General features: G+C 44.1%; 3 protein-coding genes across 3 annotated transcripts; all 3 read right to left on the bottom strand.

Annotated features, from left to right (window-relative positions):
* Window positions 1-1,291: 1,291 nt before the first annotated feature.
* On the bottom strand, window positions 1,292-4,085 carry LOC111070337 (V-type proton ATPase catalytic subunit A). The gene is made up of 2 exons (XM_022360789.2): window positions 2,671-4,085; window positions 1,292-2,608 (listed from the first exon to the last, which is right to left on the bottom strand). The coding sequence occupies exons 1-2, from the start codon at window positions 3,937-3,939 to the stop codon at window positions 1,520-1,522; spliced, it is 2,358 nt and encodes a 785-aa protein (XP_022216481.2). The 5' UTR covers window positions 3,940-4,085; the 3' UTR covers window positions 1,292-1,519.
* A 751-nt stretch (window positions 4,086-4,836) lies between these two features.
* On the bottom strand, window positions 4,837-8,888 carry LOC111070338 (V-type proton ATPase catalytic subunit A). Its single transcript, XM_022360790.2, has 5 exons — window positions 8,782-8,888; window positions 7,421-7,513; window positions 6,657-7,354; window positions 5,603-6,580; window positions 4,837-5,530 (listed from the first exon to the last, which is right to left on the bottom strand). The coding sequence occupies exons 2-5, from the start codon at window positions 7,494-7,496 to the stop codon at window positions 5,438-5,440; spliced, it is 1,845 nt and encodes a 614-aa protein (XP_022216482.1). The 5' UTR covers window positions 7,497-7,513; window positions 8,782-8,888; the 3' UTR covers window positions 4,837-5,437.
* A 3,084-nt stretch (window positions 8,889-11,972) lies between these two features.
* Window positions 11,973-12,770, bottom strand: LOC111070366. The gene is made up of 3 exons (XM_022360839.2): window positions 12,324-12,770; window positions 12,207-12,263; window positions 11,973-12,142 (listed from the first exon to the last, which is right to left on the bottom strand). The coding sequence occupies exons 1-3, from the start codon at window positions 12,709-12,711 to the stop codon at window positions 12,006-12,008; spliced, it is 582 nt and encodes a 193-aa protein (XP_022216531.1). The 5' UTR covers window positions 12,712-12,770; the 3' UTR covers window positions 11,973-12,005.
* Between the last annotated feature and the right edge of the window lie 8,153 nt (window positions 12,771-20,923).

Raw genomic sequence — 20,923 nt, 5'->3', positions numbered from 1 at the left:
CTGGATATATATATAAGTTCTAGCAAAATTATTCTAAAATAAACTTTATTTTAAAACTAAGTTTTAATTAATATTATATTTGAATTTTGAAGTTTGTTGAAGGTGGAAAATTGTCATTTACAATATTTAAAACCAATCACCCAATAAGATCTATCATTTAGGATATCGAACTGCCGAAAACCTTCTGCCGAAAACTTCTTTTCAACTTCCGTTCAGTGTGCTGACGAACGATATGAAACGAAAGAGAGCGAAATGGGAGCAAAAAAGGGAACTAAGAGGGAACGGAGCGCACATCGAATGGCAGCCAATTAGCGCGCATTGCTCATACGCCACGTTTGTCATGGCAGCCAGACGCCCACACACACACACACACACACACACCAACAGCCTCCTCTACAACACACAGCTCCTGTTCAGTGCCAAACCCCGGCACTCTCCCACTCTGAAGACTCACCACCCCCCACCATCTCGCATAGCGGAAACGGAAGTTGTAAGGGGATTTTCAATTTGCAATTGAACTGATTCTGATTTTTTGGCTTGCTTCTTTTGCTCGGCGCTCATTTTATGGCTGACTTGGTCTGCTGTAGTGGTGTGGCGATAGGTTGTAGATGGGAGATGGCAAAGGATACAGAATGGGTATGAGATGGGATTGGATGCGATGGGATGGGATGGGAGTGCGGAAATGTAATCATCGCAATCCACAGAAGCCCAACCGTGCCCACACACACACACACACACACACACACAGACAGTGGGATCCAGGGACTTATACATATAAACTTACATTTAATTTCCACTAATTGAATCGAAATCGATCTCCCTCAACCTCACTCTCTGAACCGCCCTCTATGGCGTCCTATGCTGGAAGCTGGATGCTGGATGCTGCTGGTGCAAAAAGCTTTGCACTGGGCCTTGACGTTTGCTCTCCGGATTGTGGCCGATTGTGGGTGGAAGGAGGACATTTTGGGGTTTGGGGCGTGGCCACTTTTGAGCGCATTTAATAAACTTTTCCTATAAATCAAGGAATTTTTTATTTGGGTAGGTCTTCGCCCCCTAGAAAAAGGATTAACTGCTCAGGAAAATTCAGGCAAAAGTGCAAAAGGCAGGCAGGCAGGCAGACGAAAAGGGAAAAGGCAAATCCAAGAGGAGCAGCAATCCGACATTGCACCGTTAACTGCTCTAATGAGTAAAGTAAAACGCGTCAATCGGTAAATGACTTTTGCCTCCACAAAAGCCGGAAGATTATCGTCAGAGGTCGTTGGCAAAAATATAATTATCGTGATTATAATCAGAGTGCTTGTGGGAGGACCAATGGATTGAACATTCTCTTGGTCCGAGTGTTAATAAGTTTGGAATTCATGATTATTTTTAATCAATCTTCAACAGAGAACAAACAGATTCGCAGATTAAAATTCTGTCTCACCCCTAAAGCTGAAATGTGCAAAACACATTTGCATTTCCACCAACAATTTTGAGAAAGCGCCAGACCACCCTCCTCCCTTTTTGTTTTGGCCATCTGTTAGGCATAAAACTTGGCGATGTTTTCCTGCAAATGGTGGAAGGTCTTTTGAATGTTGTCATACAGAACGTTCATCTCCTCCTCGACGGCCTCCTTGCCCATCCTCGGATGGATGAACTTCATCGTGGACAGGTCGTACATGATCTGGGCGCCGTGCTCCCTGATCAGATTCCACGTGACACGGGCCTCTTCTTGGGCCGTGCTGACGACAGCCTCGACCGCCGCAGAATAGAAGGCCATCATATTGCGGAGCATGCCGACGGTCTTGTAGAAGGGGCAGAAGGCGTCGTAGTCGCTGTAGGAGTTCTGCTGCAGGAAGTCGTCCTTCAGCATCTTGGCCACCTCGAGGACAATCTTGTCGGTCTCGTTCAGCGAGGACTTGCCCACCAGCTGCACGATCTCCGCCAGATCGTCTTCCTCCTGCAGAATCTGTTTGGCCATGGCCCGCAGCTTGACGAAATCGGGATTGGTCTCCTCGTAGTATACGTCCAAGGCGCGGATGTACTTCGAGTACGACTGCAGCCAGTTGATGGAGGGGAAATGCTTGCGCTGGGCCAGCTTCTTGTCCAGGCCCCAGAACACCTGCACGATGCTCAGCGTGGCAGAGGTCACCGGATCGGAGAAGTCACCGCCAGGAGGCGACACAGCGCCCACAATGGAGACGGAGCCTTCGCGTTCGGGACTGCCCAGACACTGGACACGACCGGCACGCTCATAGAAGGAGGCCAGGCGGGCGCCCAAGTAGGCCGGGTAGCCCGCATCGGCAGGCATCTCCGCCAGACGTCCGGAGATCTCACGCAGCGCCTCGGCCCAGCGAGAGGTGGAGTCAGCCATCATGGACACGTGGTAGCCCATGTCACGGAAGTACTCGGAGAGGGTGATGCCCGTATAGATGGATGCCTCACGGGCAGCCACGGGCATGTTGGAGGTGTTGGCCACCAGGGCGGTACGCTTCATAATGGTCTCCATTTTGCCGTTGATCTCGATCTCTAGCTGGGGAAAGTCGCGCAGCACCTCAGACATCTCATTGCCGCGCTCGCCGCAGCCCACATAGACGATGACATCCGAGTTGGAGTACTTGGAAAGGGCCTGATGAAGGGATCATTAGGGGAGACCAACATAAGGGGGTGGGGGGAAGTCCTTGAATTCACCTGGGAAATCACGGTCTTGCCACAGCCAAAGGCACCGGGAATGGCGGTGGTGCCGCCCTGCACACAGGGAAAGAAAGCGTCCAGGACGCGCTGTCCCGTCAGCAGGGGACTGTTGCTGGGCAGCTTATCGACTGCGGGTCGATTGCGTCGCACTGGCCACACCTGGAGCATGGTGTGCTTGGTGACCTTGTCCTCGAACTCCGTCTCGATGACCACATCTTCCACACTGTAGTTGCCCGAGGCGGCCAGCCACTTGATGCGGCCCTGGGTGCGAGGCGGCAGCATCAGGCGGTGCTCCATCATGCAATTCTCGTGCACCGTGCCATAGATGTCGCCGCCGGTGATCAGGTCATCGACCCTCAGCTTCTCTGGGTCGAAAGAGTAAGAGATATTGCGGGGCAGACATGGGACATCGATGCCCTTGGGCACGTAGATCGATTCGGTGATCTCGCTGATGGTTCGCAGCGGCCGCTGGATCCCATCGAAGATGCTGCCCATAATGCCAGGGCCCAGCTCCACCGACAGGGGCTTGCCCGTCTGGTAGACGGGATCGCCGACACTTACGCCGGACGTGTCCTCGTACACCTGAATGGTGGCCATGTCGCCCTCCAGCCGAATGATCTCGCCCACCAGACTGCTGTGGCCCACACGGACCAGTTCGTACATGGCGGCGCCGGCCATATCCTCAGCATTGACCACAGGCCCGGAGACGCCAAAGATGCGGCCTATATGATCCTCCTCCTTCACCTCCTCCTCAGGGGGAGTGGGGGTGGCATAAACCACCTTCTTCTGAAATACCGAATCGGTTTTCTGAACTTTCGATTTTTCGGTGATCAATGCGATGCTGGAACGTTCGGATAACGTCAAACTTTGCCTCTGGAACTCCTTCGGCAGCTTATTCTCCATTGGATGCGCAGACTCATCCTGCTTGGGCTGCATAGACTCATCCTGCTTGGGGTGCACAGACTCATCCTGCTTGGGGTGCTCAGACTCATCCTGCTTGGGGTGCACAGACTCATCCTGATTTAGCTGCACAGACGCATCCTGCTGAACACTGTTGTGCAAGGAGGTGTTCGTGCTGATCTCCTTGTTGGTAGCTGATCGGTTTGTCTTGCAGGTGCACGGCTTCGGCGTGCTTTCGGGCTTGCAGTAACAGAGTCGCTGTCCAGGCTTTCTCTCCATGCCACCAGACGGTCTGTCCTGGTCCTCGTTCGATGTCGTGGCTGAGGTGTCCTGCTGTACCTGTTGCACCTTCTTATCTTTGTCCATGACGGCAATTGTATGGGATCCCAGTTGATCAGCTGAATTTTTACTATGAGTGGGAATAATTTTGTATTTTTTGTTATCGAGTATAAATTATTGTTACACGTCTCCTATAAAAAGCGAGTTATTTCATTTCATTGAACGAAAATTTGGAAATGTGTGCGAGAAGAGAGTGTCGAAGGGGGAAAGACAAAGCAGTAGGCATCAGTAGGCATCGATACACAAGTCGTATGAATAAAGTTCCAGTGTTCCATCTGCAGCTGTGATGCATTGTGATGTCGTACCGCAAGACGCTCTAAGGTCTCTGTACATCTGTCTCATCAGCTGCACCTGGACCGTGGCTTCTCTGTTGAACATTACCAAATATCGGAAACAAATTCGATTTCAATTCTCGTTTGATGTTTTGTGGTACGGGCGCGCGGTGTAATTCTTCTCTTCGTCAATGTCGGTTCCCAGATTAAAAAAAAAAACAATATAAAGCGTCTTTAACGAGTCGTAGAAAATACCTACCTAAATTCGGTCCACAGAATCCAACAACAATATACACAGTCTTTGAAGAGGACCAAAAATGGTCCCAAGAAAGCAGAATGACACAGCAAATCGATGCTGGTTCTTATTCCATGACTTCTGCATGGAATGCCCTTAGTCCATCCAAACTACAGACATACGTAACTCTAATGGCTGGGTTTCGTTTAGTAATAGCATCCACCTGATGGCAATGTCCTGAGGAAGAATCATTGATCAATTCCATCCATAGATGAAGAGAGAGTGTAGAGTGGAGCTGCTTTCAATTACATTAAATGTATTTGTTGTTTGCACTTTATTCGTACATTTAATATTTCATACTTTAAATATTTACATAAATTTAACAAACAAACAAACAAACAGGGGAGAAAACATGACTTTTTCACAAATAAACAAGAATTTCCATTCATTAAACAATAATACTATTTATGCATGCATTTGTATATGTGTCTTTTGTGTGTGGCGTGTGGCGTGTGGGTGTGCGGTGTGTGTGGTGTTTCCGCTTACTACTTCGGCACTGTACTACATGTTTGTGCGTGTCTTTTATTCAGTGTTGTAATTGGAAGTACATAGAAGGACGTTCGTTCGTTAGTTGGTTGGCCTGGCTTGGCTTGGCGTTGCAGGTGGACGTGACCCTGCCTGCGCCCCCTGACGGGTTGCATTTCTCGATGATGAAGTATCAGCAGCAGGCCGGAATGTTTTGCATCTCTCGCAGGCATCGAAAAGTAGTGGAATTTTGTTGATGGATTTGATTTGTTTTGTTTTGTTTTTTTTGTTGTTGTTGTTTTTGGAAACTTTTGAATGCAGCACGGAATTGTTGGTGTTCTTCTTTTTCTTCACAATTATTTTTTTTCAGAAGGCTATTTAGTTGTTTTTGACGTAACTGTACGCACGGTACTGGTTTTTAGACTGCCTTCATTTTAAAAGTTAACTATATAACAAATATAAGATTAGATTGTAAAAGTAAGGCCAACGCGCTCTAGTCCTCCAGATTTCTGAAGGCCTGCTGCAGATCCTCGTGCAGCTGCTCAAAGTCAGCCTTGATCTTGGCCTCACCATCCTTGACGGGGTCCTGAATGTGGCAGAGCAGAACAATCAATTAGTAATCTCCTTTCACTCAAAGGCTCGTCCAAGCTCCACTCACCTTGAATTTCATGGAGGACAGCTGGTACATGATGTTGCCCATTGCCTCACGGATAACGTTCCAGGTGATCTTGTTCTCGGACTGGGCCGTCGACTCGACAGAGTGACGGGCCAGGTCGTAGAAGTCGATGATGTTCTTCAGCATGCCGACGGTCTTGTAGAAGGGGCAGAAGCGATCGTACGACGAGTAGGAGTTCTGCTGCAGGAAATCGTCCTTCAGCAGCTTGGCCACCTCCAAGGTGATCTTGTCGGTCTCGGCCAGAGAGGCCTTGCCGACCAGCTGCACGATCTCAGACAGATCCTCCTCCTCCTGCAGGATCTCCTTGACCTTGGTACGCAGGGGCACAAACTCGGGGAAGTTCTTGTCATAGAAGTCATCGAGGGCACGCATGTACTTCGAGTAGGAGATGAGCCAGTTGATGGAGGGGAAATGCTTGCGCTGGGCCAGCTTCTTGTCCAGACCCCAGAACACCTGCACGATACCCAGAGTGGCGGAGGTCACGGGATCGGAGAAGTCACCACCAGGAGGCGACACAGCGCCCACAATGGAGACGGAGCCCTCACGCTCGGGGTTACCCAAGCACTTGACGCGACCGGCACGCTCGTAGAAGGAGGCCAGACGGGCACCCAGGTAGGCTGGGTAGCCGGAATCGGCAGGCATCTCAGCCAGACGACCCGAAATCTCACGCAAGGCCTCGGCCCAACGAGAGGTGGAGTCAGCCATCATGGAGACGTTGTAACCCATGTCACGGAAGTATTCGGAGAGGGTGATGCCGGTGTAGATGGAGGCCTCACGGGCAGCCACGGGCATGTTGGAGGTGTTGGCCACCAGGGCGGTACGCTTCATGATGGACTCGGTGACGCCATCGATCTCCACGGACAGCTCGGGGAAGTCACGCAATACCTCAGACATCTCGTTACCACGCTCGCCGCAACCGACGTAGACGATGACATCAGAGTTGGAGTACTTGGACAGGGCCTGCGCGGATGATAGGGAGAAACATCAGACATCAGACAAGGTCTTCGAGGAATGAGATGAGAATCTTAATGCTCACCTGGGAGATGACAGTCTTGCCGCAACCGAAGGCACCGGGAATGGCGGTGGTACCGCCCTGGACGCAGGGGAAGAGCGAGTCGAGGACACGCTGTCCGGTCAGCAGGGGATGGTTGGCGGGCAGCTTCTCGGTGACGGGACGGGGCTGACGCACGGGCCACACCTGCAACATGGTGTGCTTGGTGATCTCGCCATCGAACTCTGTCTCCAGGACGACATCATCGACCTTGTAGTTGCCGGAGGGGGCAATGTAGCGGACTGTGCCCTTGGCGCGTGGGTTGACAATCATCTTGTGCTTGACCAGGGTGTTCTCGTGGACCAGACCGTACAGATCACCTCCGGTGATGTGGGAGCCGACCTTCACGTGCAGGGGATTGAACTCCCAGGCGGTGGTGCGCGACAAGGCGGGCACATTCACACCCTTGGGGATGTAGATGGAGTTGGTCAGCTCGTTAATGTCCTTCAGCGGACGCTGGATACCGTCGAAAATGCTGCCCATAATACCGGGGCCCAGCTCCACGGACAGGGGCTTGCCTGTGCGCAGCACGGGATCGCCGACAGTCACGCCGGAGGTCTCCTCGTACACCTGAATGGTGGCCATATCGCCCTCCAGACGGATGATCTCACCCACCAGCTCGTAGTAGCCGACGCGCACCAGCTCGTACATAGCAGAGCCGGACATGGCCTCGGCGGTGACCACTGAGAATTGGAGGTTAACAGGGTATCAGGCATCAGTTGGGGGTGGATTTCCTTCTGGTTACTTACCAGGACCCGAAACAGCGAAGACACGTCCATATTTGGACTCACGCTCCTCATCATCGAAACATTTCAGATTGGACATTTTGCTTTATTGTGTTTCTACAACGGAACAAAAAAGAACTGCATTGTAAGCGCTGAACGAAAGATAAAATTGAAAATTTCTTATCACTAATTGGGGGCTGGCTGGCTGGCTGGCCCTTTTGTCAGCTGACAAAATTAAGTGGGTAGGGTGTATACTATCAATATCTTTTAATCCAAAGTACACACTTTTTTCTCTGTAATTTGAGGTAATATTTTGGGTATTTAGCAGCTTGGCGACAAGTGTTTTCCGTTTTTTGTTCGATTTCTACTCGTAACTCCCTCCCACAAAAAATTATGCTCGAGCAGAGCTTTCGTTTCACGTGACAAAGCTTTGCGCAAGTTCGAAAATTAATACCCCTCTCTCGCAAAGTCGGCTCTCCAACTGTAAAAACTCTCGACTGTGGAATGAACAACACAAGCTAATTGAAAATCCAACTGCAGCTGTTATACTGATGGTTTTTCTATACCAGTTTCATATTAATATGGATTTATATGCGGGTTACATTTATCTGGAGAGCGGGAGAGCAAGTGAAACCAGAGGGCGCAACTCTCTGACAACTCTCGCTCTCTTCGGCTCTCCCTCTCTCCATTCGAGTTCGAATATTTGACAATTGGTTTTGACGTTGATCACAAGACTACTGTCATTGGCGTCAGCTGACAAATGGAAAAAGTAAGTCGGTAAAAAAAAAGCGCAGACTTGTGGATCGTACAGCTGTGGATCGGCAAAGCCACCATATTGAATTTTTGATCGTATTCAATCTATATGCTTCTCTGCTGTATGCAAGTAGCTAACTCCCACCCCACTCAATGTGTGCGGCAGGCTAATGTGGATCACAAGACCCGAAGTGCGACAGAGAGGGGCAGAGGCAGAGCCAGTGGCTGAGCACGCGCGAGGGGAGGGTCAGCTGACAAGGCAAAATAATTTTCCACGCGCAAAATTTTCTGATAGTTTTGAACCGCACTTTTCTTTTCCCGCTTTTCCACTTGTCTTTGCACTTTCTTTGCGGCTTCTTTCCGCTGCACTTATTATCTAACACACATGCAGAAAATATCTGCATGTTTTTCTGTTTGCTTTCGGCTCTGCTTCGTCACTTCTTTAGTTGGGATTTTTCAAGGCGAAATAACATATTTCTTTGCAGCAGGCGCTTGTTTATTGTGTCATTAGAAAACTCTCATTTACTTAATTTTAATTTTACTTATTTTATGCCTTGCTTTTGGTGTCTTTCTTCCTCGAGTTCTGTTTTTTTTTCTTCTCCCTGAGGGTGTGGGAGGTGTTGGGGGCTTACTTTACTGTGTCTTCACGTTCACCTTGCGAACGAGTTGTGTGTGCTGCTCGAACTGAAAAATGAAAACCGACTGCGCAACGTCAACGCTCGAACTTCGAAAAGTTTGGAGCGCGCGCGCATGATGAAATTATCCAAGGTGGTCCGAAAAGAGAGCGCATGGAGCGTATACTATACGCCACCTTGTATAATGTCGTCATGATCGCGAGCTTGCTTGTCAGCTGTGCTTTCAAAACGAAAGCTTTGAGCGCTGATCTTATATCATGTGAGCGTCGAAACGAGAGAGAGAGAGAGAGAGAGTGTGAGTGCGAGTGCGAGTGAGCGGATCAAGCATGGTCACACTAGCCTGAAGAAGTTCGTGGGTTGATCTTAAAGAACGAGAAGAATGCATATGTCGGGCCATAATCTTCATCATATTACATATCTATTATAATACAGAATACAGAAACGTTTTTGCAATTATTCTGTAGGTTTTTTAAAGATTATTCACTAAGCAAACAACACATACATAGATGCTGCAAATGGCTTAGTAAGAGTATGCATATACAAAATTATTTAATTAATTATTATTCAATTATTATTTTGGTATATTATTCGAACATGTTTTAAGAATTTTGGGAATTCAAAATTTGAAGATTTGTTTACATCTTATCATTCATTAAAAATTGACAAAACAAAAATTAAACAAAGTTTGACCACATAAAACCTTAAAATGTGTACATACATAAGTATGTATGCAGTTACGTACATACATACATATGTACATATGTATGTATGTATAAAAATATGTATGTTTCACCAGTGATTCATAAACTCACAGCGCAAAGAAATGAAGACAGAAATCTCACACTTATCAAAGGTGGGCTGGCCTCTAGCTGGCTCGACTTGAAAGACAAAATGCTGCTGGCTCGTACCCTGGTTGGGACAAGCAACAAGTGTGCAACAGTATTTTCACTTTATTTTCTTAGTTTATCTCTTCTCTTCCCTTTTCTTCTTTTTCTTGTTTGGAATAGAAAACTAACTACAAGTCATGGCCAATAACATTGTCGTACCTTAAGAATTATCATATAACGCATAACTCCACTGCTTGCCATACCGGAGAGAAGAGCAAGAGCCAGATGAGAACCATTCTCTCTCAGCAACGCTCTCTGATCAAGTAGAGCAAAAACAAATCAAAGCGTTGCACTTGCACTGTTCTGACTGCTCTCGGAAGCGGTTCGCTCTCTCGCTCTCTCCGCTGGTGACACGACGCATATTTTGTTTGCTGCTGCTTTGTTCGTCCTAATAATTCCCAAGTCTTTATTCTACAGAAAGTGAATATATATAGCGCTCGCTGGCTACTCCTCCTGGCGGTCGACGCCTCACAGTTCTTAAGGGTTGGCCACGTTCCTGACTAATTGTGGCAAAACAAATTGAGTGTTTGGAAGCAGATAAGAATAATGGTCTTCAGTCTTCAGAGGGGTGTGTGTGTCCGCGGAATGCGGGGCACAGCACCAACAAAGTTGAGAATAATGTTGGAAAAACAATCAACAGTTATGTGAAACGGATGCATGAAAAATGCTACGTTTGTGATGTCAAGGAAAACTCTTAGAAAAGAAAGAGGTTTGTCCGACGACTCAGTTAGTGTGCGAGGCTATATGGTCCGTAGTCCCACACGAAGCCAATCCAGTGCGCAATCAGCGTGAATTGCCACCACCAATACGGATATTTGGAAATTCGAACAAGAATTTGCCAAAAAACCAATACCATGTGTGAAACCCAGAAGTGGGAAGATCAAGAACCCAAAACAAGCAAAAAATACAAAAAAAAATAAACAAAACCGAACTGTGAGGCACGGGAGGAAGGAGGAATGCATGCCTCAACCCTCCTAAGATCGCTTTTTGCTACATTTTTCTGATATCACGAGGAAGTCAGGAAGATAAGTATGTCTGGGAATCTTATTTAACCAAAATTTATAAATAATTACTGGGTCTCAAATAATTCTTTGAGCTTTAAAAAAAAAATTTATACAAAAATGTATGCACTTATAATCAATACTTATTTACTTGTTCAATTATAACTGAATAAATTGTATTTTCTCGCTTAATTCCTTGAAATGTATGTTGTAAAAACGTTAAATGCTACAAATGAAAATTCCAATTAATTAATTAAACAAGCTATTAGTTTACCATTTAAATGCACTGAAATGAAATTTTCAATTAATCAATTCATGTTAATTGCCCGCGCGAGGTTCGCCCCATAAGCCGCATAGGGTTTAAAATTCTGCAAAAAATTACTACTCGTAGCCTCTTCATTTTATTTTATTCTTTTTTGGATATTCAATAACAAATCGAACTCACTTCGCTGATGGCCCGCCGGGCCAGATGAGGCTGCATCGGAAAAAACTTTGATTAAAATTCGCATTGTAAAAAGATATTTACCAATGATTTACATTTTTTTGCTGCCATCCATTCCGTTTCTCGCCATCCTACTCTGCTCTCCTGCTGCTGTTGTTCTAGTTACGTTACGAGTTTTTCCCCTCTTTGTTTGTCAGCTTGAAAGCAATCAGCAGAGGAGAGCAGGCCAAACGTACAAAGAACTGGAAAAGAGGCCAGATCTGCTCGAACTGGGAATGCCCTTTGAAAAGTTATCCAAGGGTGTTCATGTTAATTTAAGTAAACTAGTATCAGTAAACTCGAGTTTATCAGCATTGCCGATCTTGTTACCAATCATAATTAATTGATATCTGCCAGATGAGCCTACCAGGTTAACCCTTTCTGATAAATGGCGGAACTAATGACTGATCATCCGTTGATAGCGGTGTAACCAGGCCCTGACAGATAATTTAGGACAACAAATATATTACCATTTTGACCAATAATATCGGTTTAATATTGTTATCTGAAGAAGTTTGCAGTTTGATCTATTCGCATGATAAATCAATAATATGTATAGGTAAATATAATACGCTCAAATAAATGGTCCAAAATATTTCTATATTTAATTTAATTTATAGATTATTGTTTCTATAATATCGTGACTAATGGGCTTTAAATGATATACGACCAAATATATATATAATTTTGAACTAATCTTATTAAAAATATGCCCAAGAAATATTTTATTATTAAATTTAGTTTGTTGTTTGTTCTGATCTAATGGTGGAAATATTTCGTTAGATTTTAATAGATAAATGGATATCCTGAAATATTTACCTCAATCAAATCTTTGTTAAAAAATGTAATTTTTTACTCTCTGCGAGGGCGCTTCTTGTCTGGACCCTCAAGTGCCCTTATTGTCGTGACTAAGGAATCTTCCAACACTGTCGGAATATCTGACTCATCGCTATGCTTGCGCTTAGCCGCTTGTCGTCGAGTGGTCTCATCTAATGGCAGAAGTATTCCATAAGACATTGATTTTTGGATGGGTAGATGTATTTAATTACTTACCAACAAGGCAACTATTTGTGGGGGGTGGTGGATCCACCTGTCCTCCGATAGCCTGGTCTAATGGTGGAACTATTCCATTAGACGACGATTGTTGGATGGCTCCATTTAAATACTTACCAATATTGCTTCTCGGGTTTACCGGCACCTTACTGGGAGTATTTTGCAGCAAGAGTTTTTGCAGTGTAAGCCCAGGTATACGCGTTTTTTGACAGTTCTTAGCCAGATCGTAATACTTGCTCTTTGCGTCTTTCGCCATATTTTTCCACAGGTAGTTAGCCTTCTTTGTTAGCCTCGATGACTGCTTAAGAGTTAATCGCACTTTTCCCGCCTCCTCCAGGGCAACCATTCGAAACTCGTTTCGGAAATTTTGTATTGGGTGCAGCGATGCTATTTTTCGCAACGTACGATCTCTCTCCATTGAAATTGCACTTGGTGAGAGCCGAACGTGTTTCTTTTCGTTTGTAGAAGGGGTAAAAAAGTTGAAAATTCTCGACATAAAACTCATTTTTTCCGACGAGTTATTTAGCCTGTGTGTTTGTATGGAGTGATTCTACTATAATGATAAACTGCTAGTAAATATAAAAGTCAATGCTAGCTTTGGTTGTTGATTTTTTGAAAAGGGTATCATATCGAAAGTTTATGAATTAATCGAAAATTAAAGATCAAAGGCAGAGTGTTTAGTATTATATTTAGTTCCTCTGGCTAGAACTGCACATCGAAGCTCCTCCCAATGGCTACCATTAATTATTCTACCATATGGCAAGCCAACGTTGGAGCGGGAAGTGGTAGGGGAACCAAAAGGTGAACCTCAGGCAGCGTTCAGATTGATTTTGCTAAATTTTCTGATTGCAGTCAGCAAAAGTGGCAACTACAACAGTAAACCATTGCTTACAAAGCAGTCAAACAGTCAAAGAGTCGCCCCTTGGATTGTCGATGGCATGAAAGATACAGATACAGAGGGGAGGAGTGAGGAGTGAGGAAATTCTGGCTCTCGCTTTTTGCATAACTTATAAATCGATGACGCTGGCATGCGAGCGCATCTCGAGGCCCTCGCAGTCGAGACATTTGCATAATAAGGCAGCACCGTGCCTGCAGCAGGAAAAACTTGGCTGCAATTCACTGGGGCAGGGAGTGGAAAATTGGAGGGGCTGGGCACATCTACATCTATATGTTGCCTCTGGCAGACTGCAGATGTGTGAGAGATGGGAGGGTGAGGGCGGGCGAGTGCTTTCCGGATTCTGTGTCAAAATGGCGCAGAAAAATGCTCAAGTGAAGGAGCAGAGCAGAATCACGAGCAGGATCCGATGACTGCAGCGCGCTAGAGTGGAATGAATTTGACACATCGAAAGCTAAGATATGTATCTACATATATCCCTCTCCTCTCCGTGCCACTTTCACCCATAATGATGGTGGGCTTCTGAGTGTGCGGGTGTGTGTACTGGTTAAAATCTTTTCCATGTCGATTCGAACTACAGATTAATATGTAAGTCAGAAATTATAAAAACTTCTTTGTTCCGTCTACAAGGGAATTTTGTCTGCTCAAAGGAATTTTACATAAATGGATATTCTGTGTTGGAAATTTGCGATGCTTTTACTGCTATGAAATGTCCTTTGTGGGTCACAGTACTCTATTAGCATCAGAATCAATCACTGTTAATGGCGAACATTTCCGGGAGCCTGTCGATGTTGCAAATGTTACTAGATATGTACATGTCTGCTCGACAGTATCTAAAGAATTCTAATGGAATAGACCGAAAATTTGAAGAGGTATTTATGATTTTGATCGAAGGTCAGGGTCTCTATTTTATTTCAATATTGAAAACTGCATTTTGACTGCTGTATGAATTTTGAATGCTACTCACAAGACATCTGCAAGAAGAGGAAAGAGGATTGGTATCATGGTCTTAGTTTAGTCCACGCCATATCTCGTATTCTACCGATTTTGGGATCGATATGAGGCTATAGAATTTAACGTATATATTTTATTTGGACGAACTATCATTTGGATTTCTTTATAAGAATTGGTTTCCCCGCGCTAATCCCACCACTATCTCGCTACACCCTTCTCGTTCATGCTGAACTCGTGACCCTTCACATACATGCCGAAAAGGCCAGTGAAGGCCCATAACTTCTTCATCCGATATGCCTCATGTTCTTTTTCGATGAAGAACTCATCGTAATGGGCGTAGCGCATATTCGCCTCGAAATCCTCCATGTGTAGCTCTTGGGGCTGTGACTTTGTTATGGGATGCAGTTTATCCAATACTATGAAGAAGACAGGACCCGCGATCTCTGCATCGCAGGAAACTTGGAAGGGTTTTAGTCTCCCCACCTTTACGGTATATTCATAATGGGCACTGGGATCAATAGTACATCGGCTGTACCGATTCTGAAAGCGCCACCGTGCGGCATTAGTATTATCCGTTCCGTTTACGACCCTCTGAAAGTACGTTTTTTCTTTACTATTTATGTATTTCCATCTTATACATAAGTACACACGAGACTTTACCACTGCAACGTTAACTAATCCTGTGCTTTTGCCGCGGAAGAACACCAGCGACCAGTAGATCCACACCGAATGTACATATAGGCAGTTCCGCCAAAAGGTCCACCAGGCCAAAAATCATAAAAAGTCAATAAAAACCGATTTCCATATAATTTTTTCCGGATATTTTTTTCTAAATTTATTGAAAGGTAACTAATTTACTTTATTGACATATAATTTCATTAACTTTCATCCTAAAAATAAGCAAAAGTTCACGTTTTTGGTATTTTCTGGTATTTTTATAGACATGTTTTCTTTTACTATTATCTCCTAGGAAGAAGATGATTCTTGATAAAAGTTTCTGCTTAAAGTTTTTCTAATATATTAAACTACCTAAAACCATTATCAGACGTTGGTCCAACCTCGGCTAACAGTATATTTTTAGGCTTTTATAATCGCGGAATTCGGTAACGTCACGCCAGTAACGTTCGCCAGATGCCTCCGGATTCGCCGTTTTTACATTTAATAGTTGGAAATTAACTCTCAATCTTTCTGATTACCACAAATTTTATACAAATAGCTCTTTCAATTCGCAGAGTTATGCCTTTGTACCCAACCCGAAAACCACTCTGTTTTATGTAACGGAATTTTAGGTCATACTTTGGCTAACGATATTTTTTAAATTAAAAAATTGGTATAAATAAAGTGTTAATTTTTTTAAGTTAATTGTTTTAATTTTTTTCAACGTTAGTTGGTTTCAAGTTGATTCAATTCATTTAATTAAACCTATTGGAAATGTATAACGAATCCAAAACCGATTATAGCTGAATTATTGTGGTTGTGTCGCATTCGATTGGAAATAACACTAACTGGTTAATGTAAAGAAGAAACAAAATCAAGTTTTTTTTTTTTGTTTGGTCAGACGGCTGCAGATTACCCTCTTATTTTTATATAAACGACTTTTAGTTAATGCAACTTTACCAAAAACAATATGAAACACACATTAAATAATATTTGTTTCGATTTTCCTGAAAGCTAATATTTCCCCGGAGCTTTGTTCGTTGGGTAAAAATTCTGTTACATAGTTCTCAGTTGGAATTCGGTATCTAGCACCTCCGATATATGATTCGCACAACCATACAGCTATTTGCTGAAATACATGTGTATATTAAATTGTGTATAATAGTAAAGGTTGTGATATTAGGACAAACCGTTTCGTATTTTGTACAATATTAGACATAAAATATTGATTAAAGTTGTACAAATTTTATTTCTTCCCCCTAACTATTCTTTGCTTTCAATATATTTTTGTTCTTTGTTCTGAAAACACCAAAAGCCATAGAAATCGAATCGAAACCAATTCTCGTTGCGACTCAATGGTCAGAAATAGTGATCCCAAAAGTGTCTGCCTGCGGCTACATACATAGATTCATTCATTGAATTCTGTTCTATTAAGCATCGAATAAAATTTGAATAAAGTTTGAACTTGCTTTTGGAGTTTTACCAAAGTTCCTCCAACTCCTGCCTCCCTCTGTATATGTATGTATGTAGAATCTCCATATTTCGTATAGTTTTATTTTTGTTGAGAGATATTTGGACTCTATTTTTGGGCTCTGGCCTCTCTCTATGTGGTGCTGAATACATTAAGTCATAACTTCATTTGTCTGCCATGGGCATTCATTTAGTTTATGTTTGTGCAACTCTCGCGATGGCCTCCCTCTCTCCATCTCTCTCTCTCTCTCTCACCAGCTCTCCTATATCTTTCTCTCTATCTCAATAAATTCATTTGGGTCTTGTTACAGTATGTACTATATACGGGTGGTGTTCGTATGGTGGGTAGGTTCCGGTGCCACCATCAGCAGCAGCAGGAACAGCAGCACCGCCATTGCCATTGGCTAATCTTGTTGCGCATTGCCATAATTTTCAATTTACATGCACCCAGTGCCTCTCCTCCCCCCCCACCCCACCACCCCTCCCACTTCCCTTCAACAGGAGGCATCCTGCTATCCCTGGGAGTCTCTGTTCGGGCGTTATATTGGTCACAATAAATTGACTGCAATGGGCCGCCCCCCCAGCTGTCTGTATCTGTGTGTGTGTGTGTGCCTGTGTGACGTCGTCCTGGGCTTCCATTCGCTTGATTATGCCCTGCAGTTAGCCCCCCTCCCCCCTGCAACTCCCATCAACATGCCACACCCTCCAGCCATTACACTGCAGTTGCATTAGCCGCCATGCCCCCACCCTTTAAGTGCAACATTTCGATTTGCGCCATCATTGGTCCAGGCATCCTTTGTGCCGGCCATAGCCTAATCATTGACACATTCATTGATGCATCCGAGCGCGCTGTGGCATATTTACGAGCTGTCCTAATTGCCCCCAAGCAGTTGCCCCCGCTCCACCACACAATCCCGCGATGTCGCAACACTCTCTACTCCCGGCAACAACCACCAAAAGGACAAGGTCTGAATCAGGGAACGCGAGGGAGCTGCATTTCTCCCGGGGCTCTGCTTGGGGGCGACATAACTTAAAGCATAATTTATATTGCGTAAGATAAAATTGAATCATTGAATGTTGCTCTAAAATCAACGAGATGAAGCTCCTACATACATTTTACTATTTAATAACTAATTGCAGCTTAGTTTATTTTAATTTTAATGCAATAATCAGATATTTAGATTCTGAATTAGATCAAACTTGGATATGCTCAGTTAAACCGTGTTATATTCTGAATTAGAGCATATAATATCAGGAGATAAACATCTTTTCTCCCAGGTCTTATTTTTTCACCCTATCTATACCATGGCAGCTATAATAAATCAATTTAAATTACCTCAACAATTGATTATTTAAAAAAATATTTTTTTAACGATTTTTTCGTGGAGTTACAGTTTGTGATCTTTCTGACCTGCCAAAATACAAAAAAAAGGCCAATGCTTTATTTAATATGTTTTTAAATTGATGTTTACAAACAGTAGCAGAGGATCGCCACCGCTTGATATACTGATCAATAATATATTATTCATTTAGATAATGGTTTCGAAGAAAATTACTTCTGCACATTACAAATTACAGAAGGAACAAAATTGTTCCAGCAACAGCTTAAATCGTATGCAAGGACAGCAGGATAATTTGAGAGGTAAAGGCAGGGACAGAGCCAGAGGCAGAGGCAGCAACAGAGCCAGAGGCAAAGCTCTAGCTAAAACAGTAGGAGCCTTTTGGTACCCGTAAACAATAAACTTCTTCACACACCCACCACAGAAAAACAGAAACACACAGACACCCACACAGACAGGAGTACGTATGCAGAAATGGGAGAAGAGAGGATTAAACTAATTTGCAGGAACATTGAAAATCCTTAAATACTGTTGCACTGGCTACATAAGGGAGCAACAGGGAGATCAAGAGAGAGAGAGAGAGCAAATACTGATAGGTAAGAAGATTAAGGGAGCCTGACATTAGGGATGACTTATGGTTCGTTTCTTGGTTTAGCAGCTATAGGTAGTACATAGAACGATATGTGTACAAGTGCATGGATATATGTAGATATTACAATCTGCTGGAAATCGAATTTGCAGAACTGCTATCTGCTATTCAACTGTATGTATAATGTATGTATATAATTCATGCAACAGCACTCTAGTACCTTTTGGCTTATTTAATTAATATCTTTGTTTAATATGTAATTCAACACCTATTTTACGGAGTCAATAAATCGCATTTATAATTCATTACCTTGAGCCCAAATGCGATTATGGCAATTACACATGTGCATATATATTAAGCTAAAAATTTAGGCCACATTGGCAACAATGTTCAATCACACTTAATTTTCAGCTGTAAAATACTTTTATGTATGATTAAAACATTCAAGAATACAAACAAATTTATTTATTCTGAGTGCCAGTCAAAGAAGTTTTAAATTTAGTTCCAGCAAACAAGTTCCACCATGAACCATAAACCCAAATTGGCATCGCTCTCCCCCAACGAATGACTCCCATGCGTGTGCGAGTGTGTGCGCGAGTGTGTGTGTGTGTGGCCATGATGCTACTGCCACTCGTATTTGCCCCCCCCATGAACTCATGGAACGCCACCCATTTTCTCCTCTTGTGGGTTTCTGTGCTGGGGCAACTGTGCAGCTTGTGTATTGCGTTGCATTTCAACTTAACTGAATTATTAGTCGACTTATGTGAATTATGATCTTTTAGTGCTGATACACCAGGCTCTCCTGCACATCGGCCCCATCCTCATGGCACGGATAGAGCCCCTCTTGAAGCTCTGCACTCTCAACCACTTTCGTTAATGCATTTGCCCAGTGGCCATGTGGGATTGTTGCTGCTGCTGCTTGCTGTTGCTCTTGTTGTTGAGGCAATTTTCCAAAAACAATAAGGAAAACCCATAGAGGAAAGCGGTAGAGAGAGGTAGAGCTGTAAGGTTGTGGGAAATTTGAACTGTTGACTGCTCACCTTGCAGCTGCAACTCACCCAGAAACAGAAACAGAAACAGGACCAGAGCCAGAGCCAGAACCAGAACCACAGCCAGGGACCAGGGACCAGGACACAGAGCTTAACTTTTTCCTTTTTCCATTTTTTTTTGTTTGTTTGTGGGTATTGCTGATGCTGATGCTGAAGTTGAAGATGAAGCTCCATTGACTGAAGTCCTGGTCTGGGGCTGGAGCTTTTGTTATATTCATGCCGTTGTTATTGGTCTTTGTTGTTTGTGGCATTGCAGTTGCTAGGATCCCAGGAATCCCTATGGGACGGCGCACCCGTTCCCGCACCCGCACCCCAACCTTTCTCAAAACAGATTGCAGCGTAACTCATCCCTGGACATGATGGGGACAGCCCGAAAGAAAAGAGTCGAGATTGAAAGGCAGGATTCCGAGTGTCGAAGCTTGGAATACTCCTATTTCTATGACGGACATATGAGTGGCGGATATATCCTACCATTATTCCGATGTCAATCATATTTTTATGTAGTACCTAATGCGCGATAGTTTACACGGCAGGTTTATGTTACAGCCAAAGTGTTTTATAGGCAATTGTTTAATAAGACAATTTTTGATATTCGAATCTAACAAAATCTACGGCAAATACGAGTATTTAATCTGATTACGTATCTATGCTAAATGCTCCGAACTATGTACTCAAAGGTCTGTTACACCTCAGAATACCCTTTTTGGGGGGGTGGGGGTGAAAAAAAAAGAAAAAGCTTTTAGGCCCAGACGAACTTTACTTAACCCCGACCTCGATTGTCTCCCCAGACCATGGTGTGTCTCTCTTCTTGGCCGGCCCCTATTCTCCGGTTGGGTGAGAATGATTTATGACGCTGGTCTGAAGGATTAGCATATGAAACCAAACAAAGCTGGTTGTCCTTGCAGCATCGTCCTCCTGCTTCAGCTCTAGCTGCTGCTGCTGCTGCTGCTGGGGCTACGTATCCGACTCCGACTCCGACTACCTCTCTGTCCCTCCCTAAACCAGTTCCGTTTGTTTGGTTAGGCTAGAAAATGGACAAGATTTTGGCTAAAATCGAACCGGAAATGGCTTAAGCAAACAAACAAACAAACACACGCACACTCTGGGTCCCAGCAAGGCCCTGCATTGGGTAAAGTGTGTAAATCTGCTGTGGCTGTGTGCGTGCAAGGACAGGATGTCGACGAGGCAAGCAGCACGACCTGCAGTATGCGTAATTAACCTTTGACACGGACGGGTTGGCCTACCCCCCTCGTTACCCCTCTGCCAGCCTTCCTGCCAGCCTTCCTGCCACCCCTCTCTTAGCCCATGTGTCTGCAGCATATTCATATTTCACCTACCTTTTGGCAATTAGAACAATGCAGGTGTAGGGCAGCCAATTGAGCTTTGATCCTGTGGCCAAAGATGCCTCAGATTTTCCTTCTAATTATGTTTTCTTTAATCTACATGTGTGTGTGTATGTTTGTGTGTGTGTGTGGGTTGGGAGGACTGCTCTCTCTGCCTCATGTAATCTCTTACTAAGCAGTCACATGAATATTTCGAGCTTTCACTGGCTAATTTAAAGATAACTATAACAGGGACTTGTCTCAGTCTTTGGGGGAGAATTTCTTGAGACGGGTTATGTCTTCAGATTATACATTTATGTAACTACATCTGTACTATGTACTTATTGGAAGTGGGCTCAGATTAATATATGTATATATTTCTGAAAATTTCTAAGAACATTTAATAAGCTTTTGTTCCAACTAAATTGATTGAAACATAAG

Source organism: Drosophila obscura, unplaced genomic scaffold (assembly GCF_018151105.1).
Source record: "Drosophila obscura isolate BZ-5 IFL unplaced genomic scaffold, ASM1815110v1 contig_14, whole genome shotgun sequence".
Classification (NCBI taxonomy): domain Eukaryota; kingdom Metazoa; phylum Arthropoda; class Insecta; order Diptera; family Drosophilidae; genus Drosophila; species Drosophila obscura.
The sequence above is the reverse complement of the archived record's forward strand: the minus strand, read 5'-3'. Positions and strand labels throughout refer to the sequence as shown.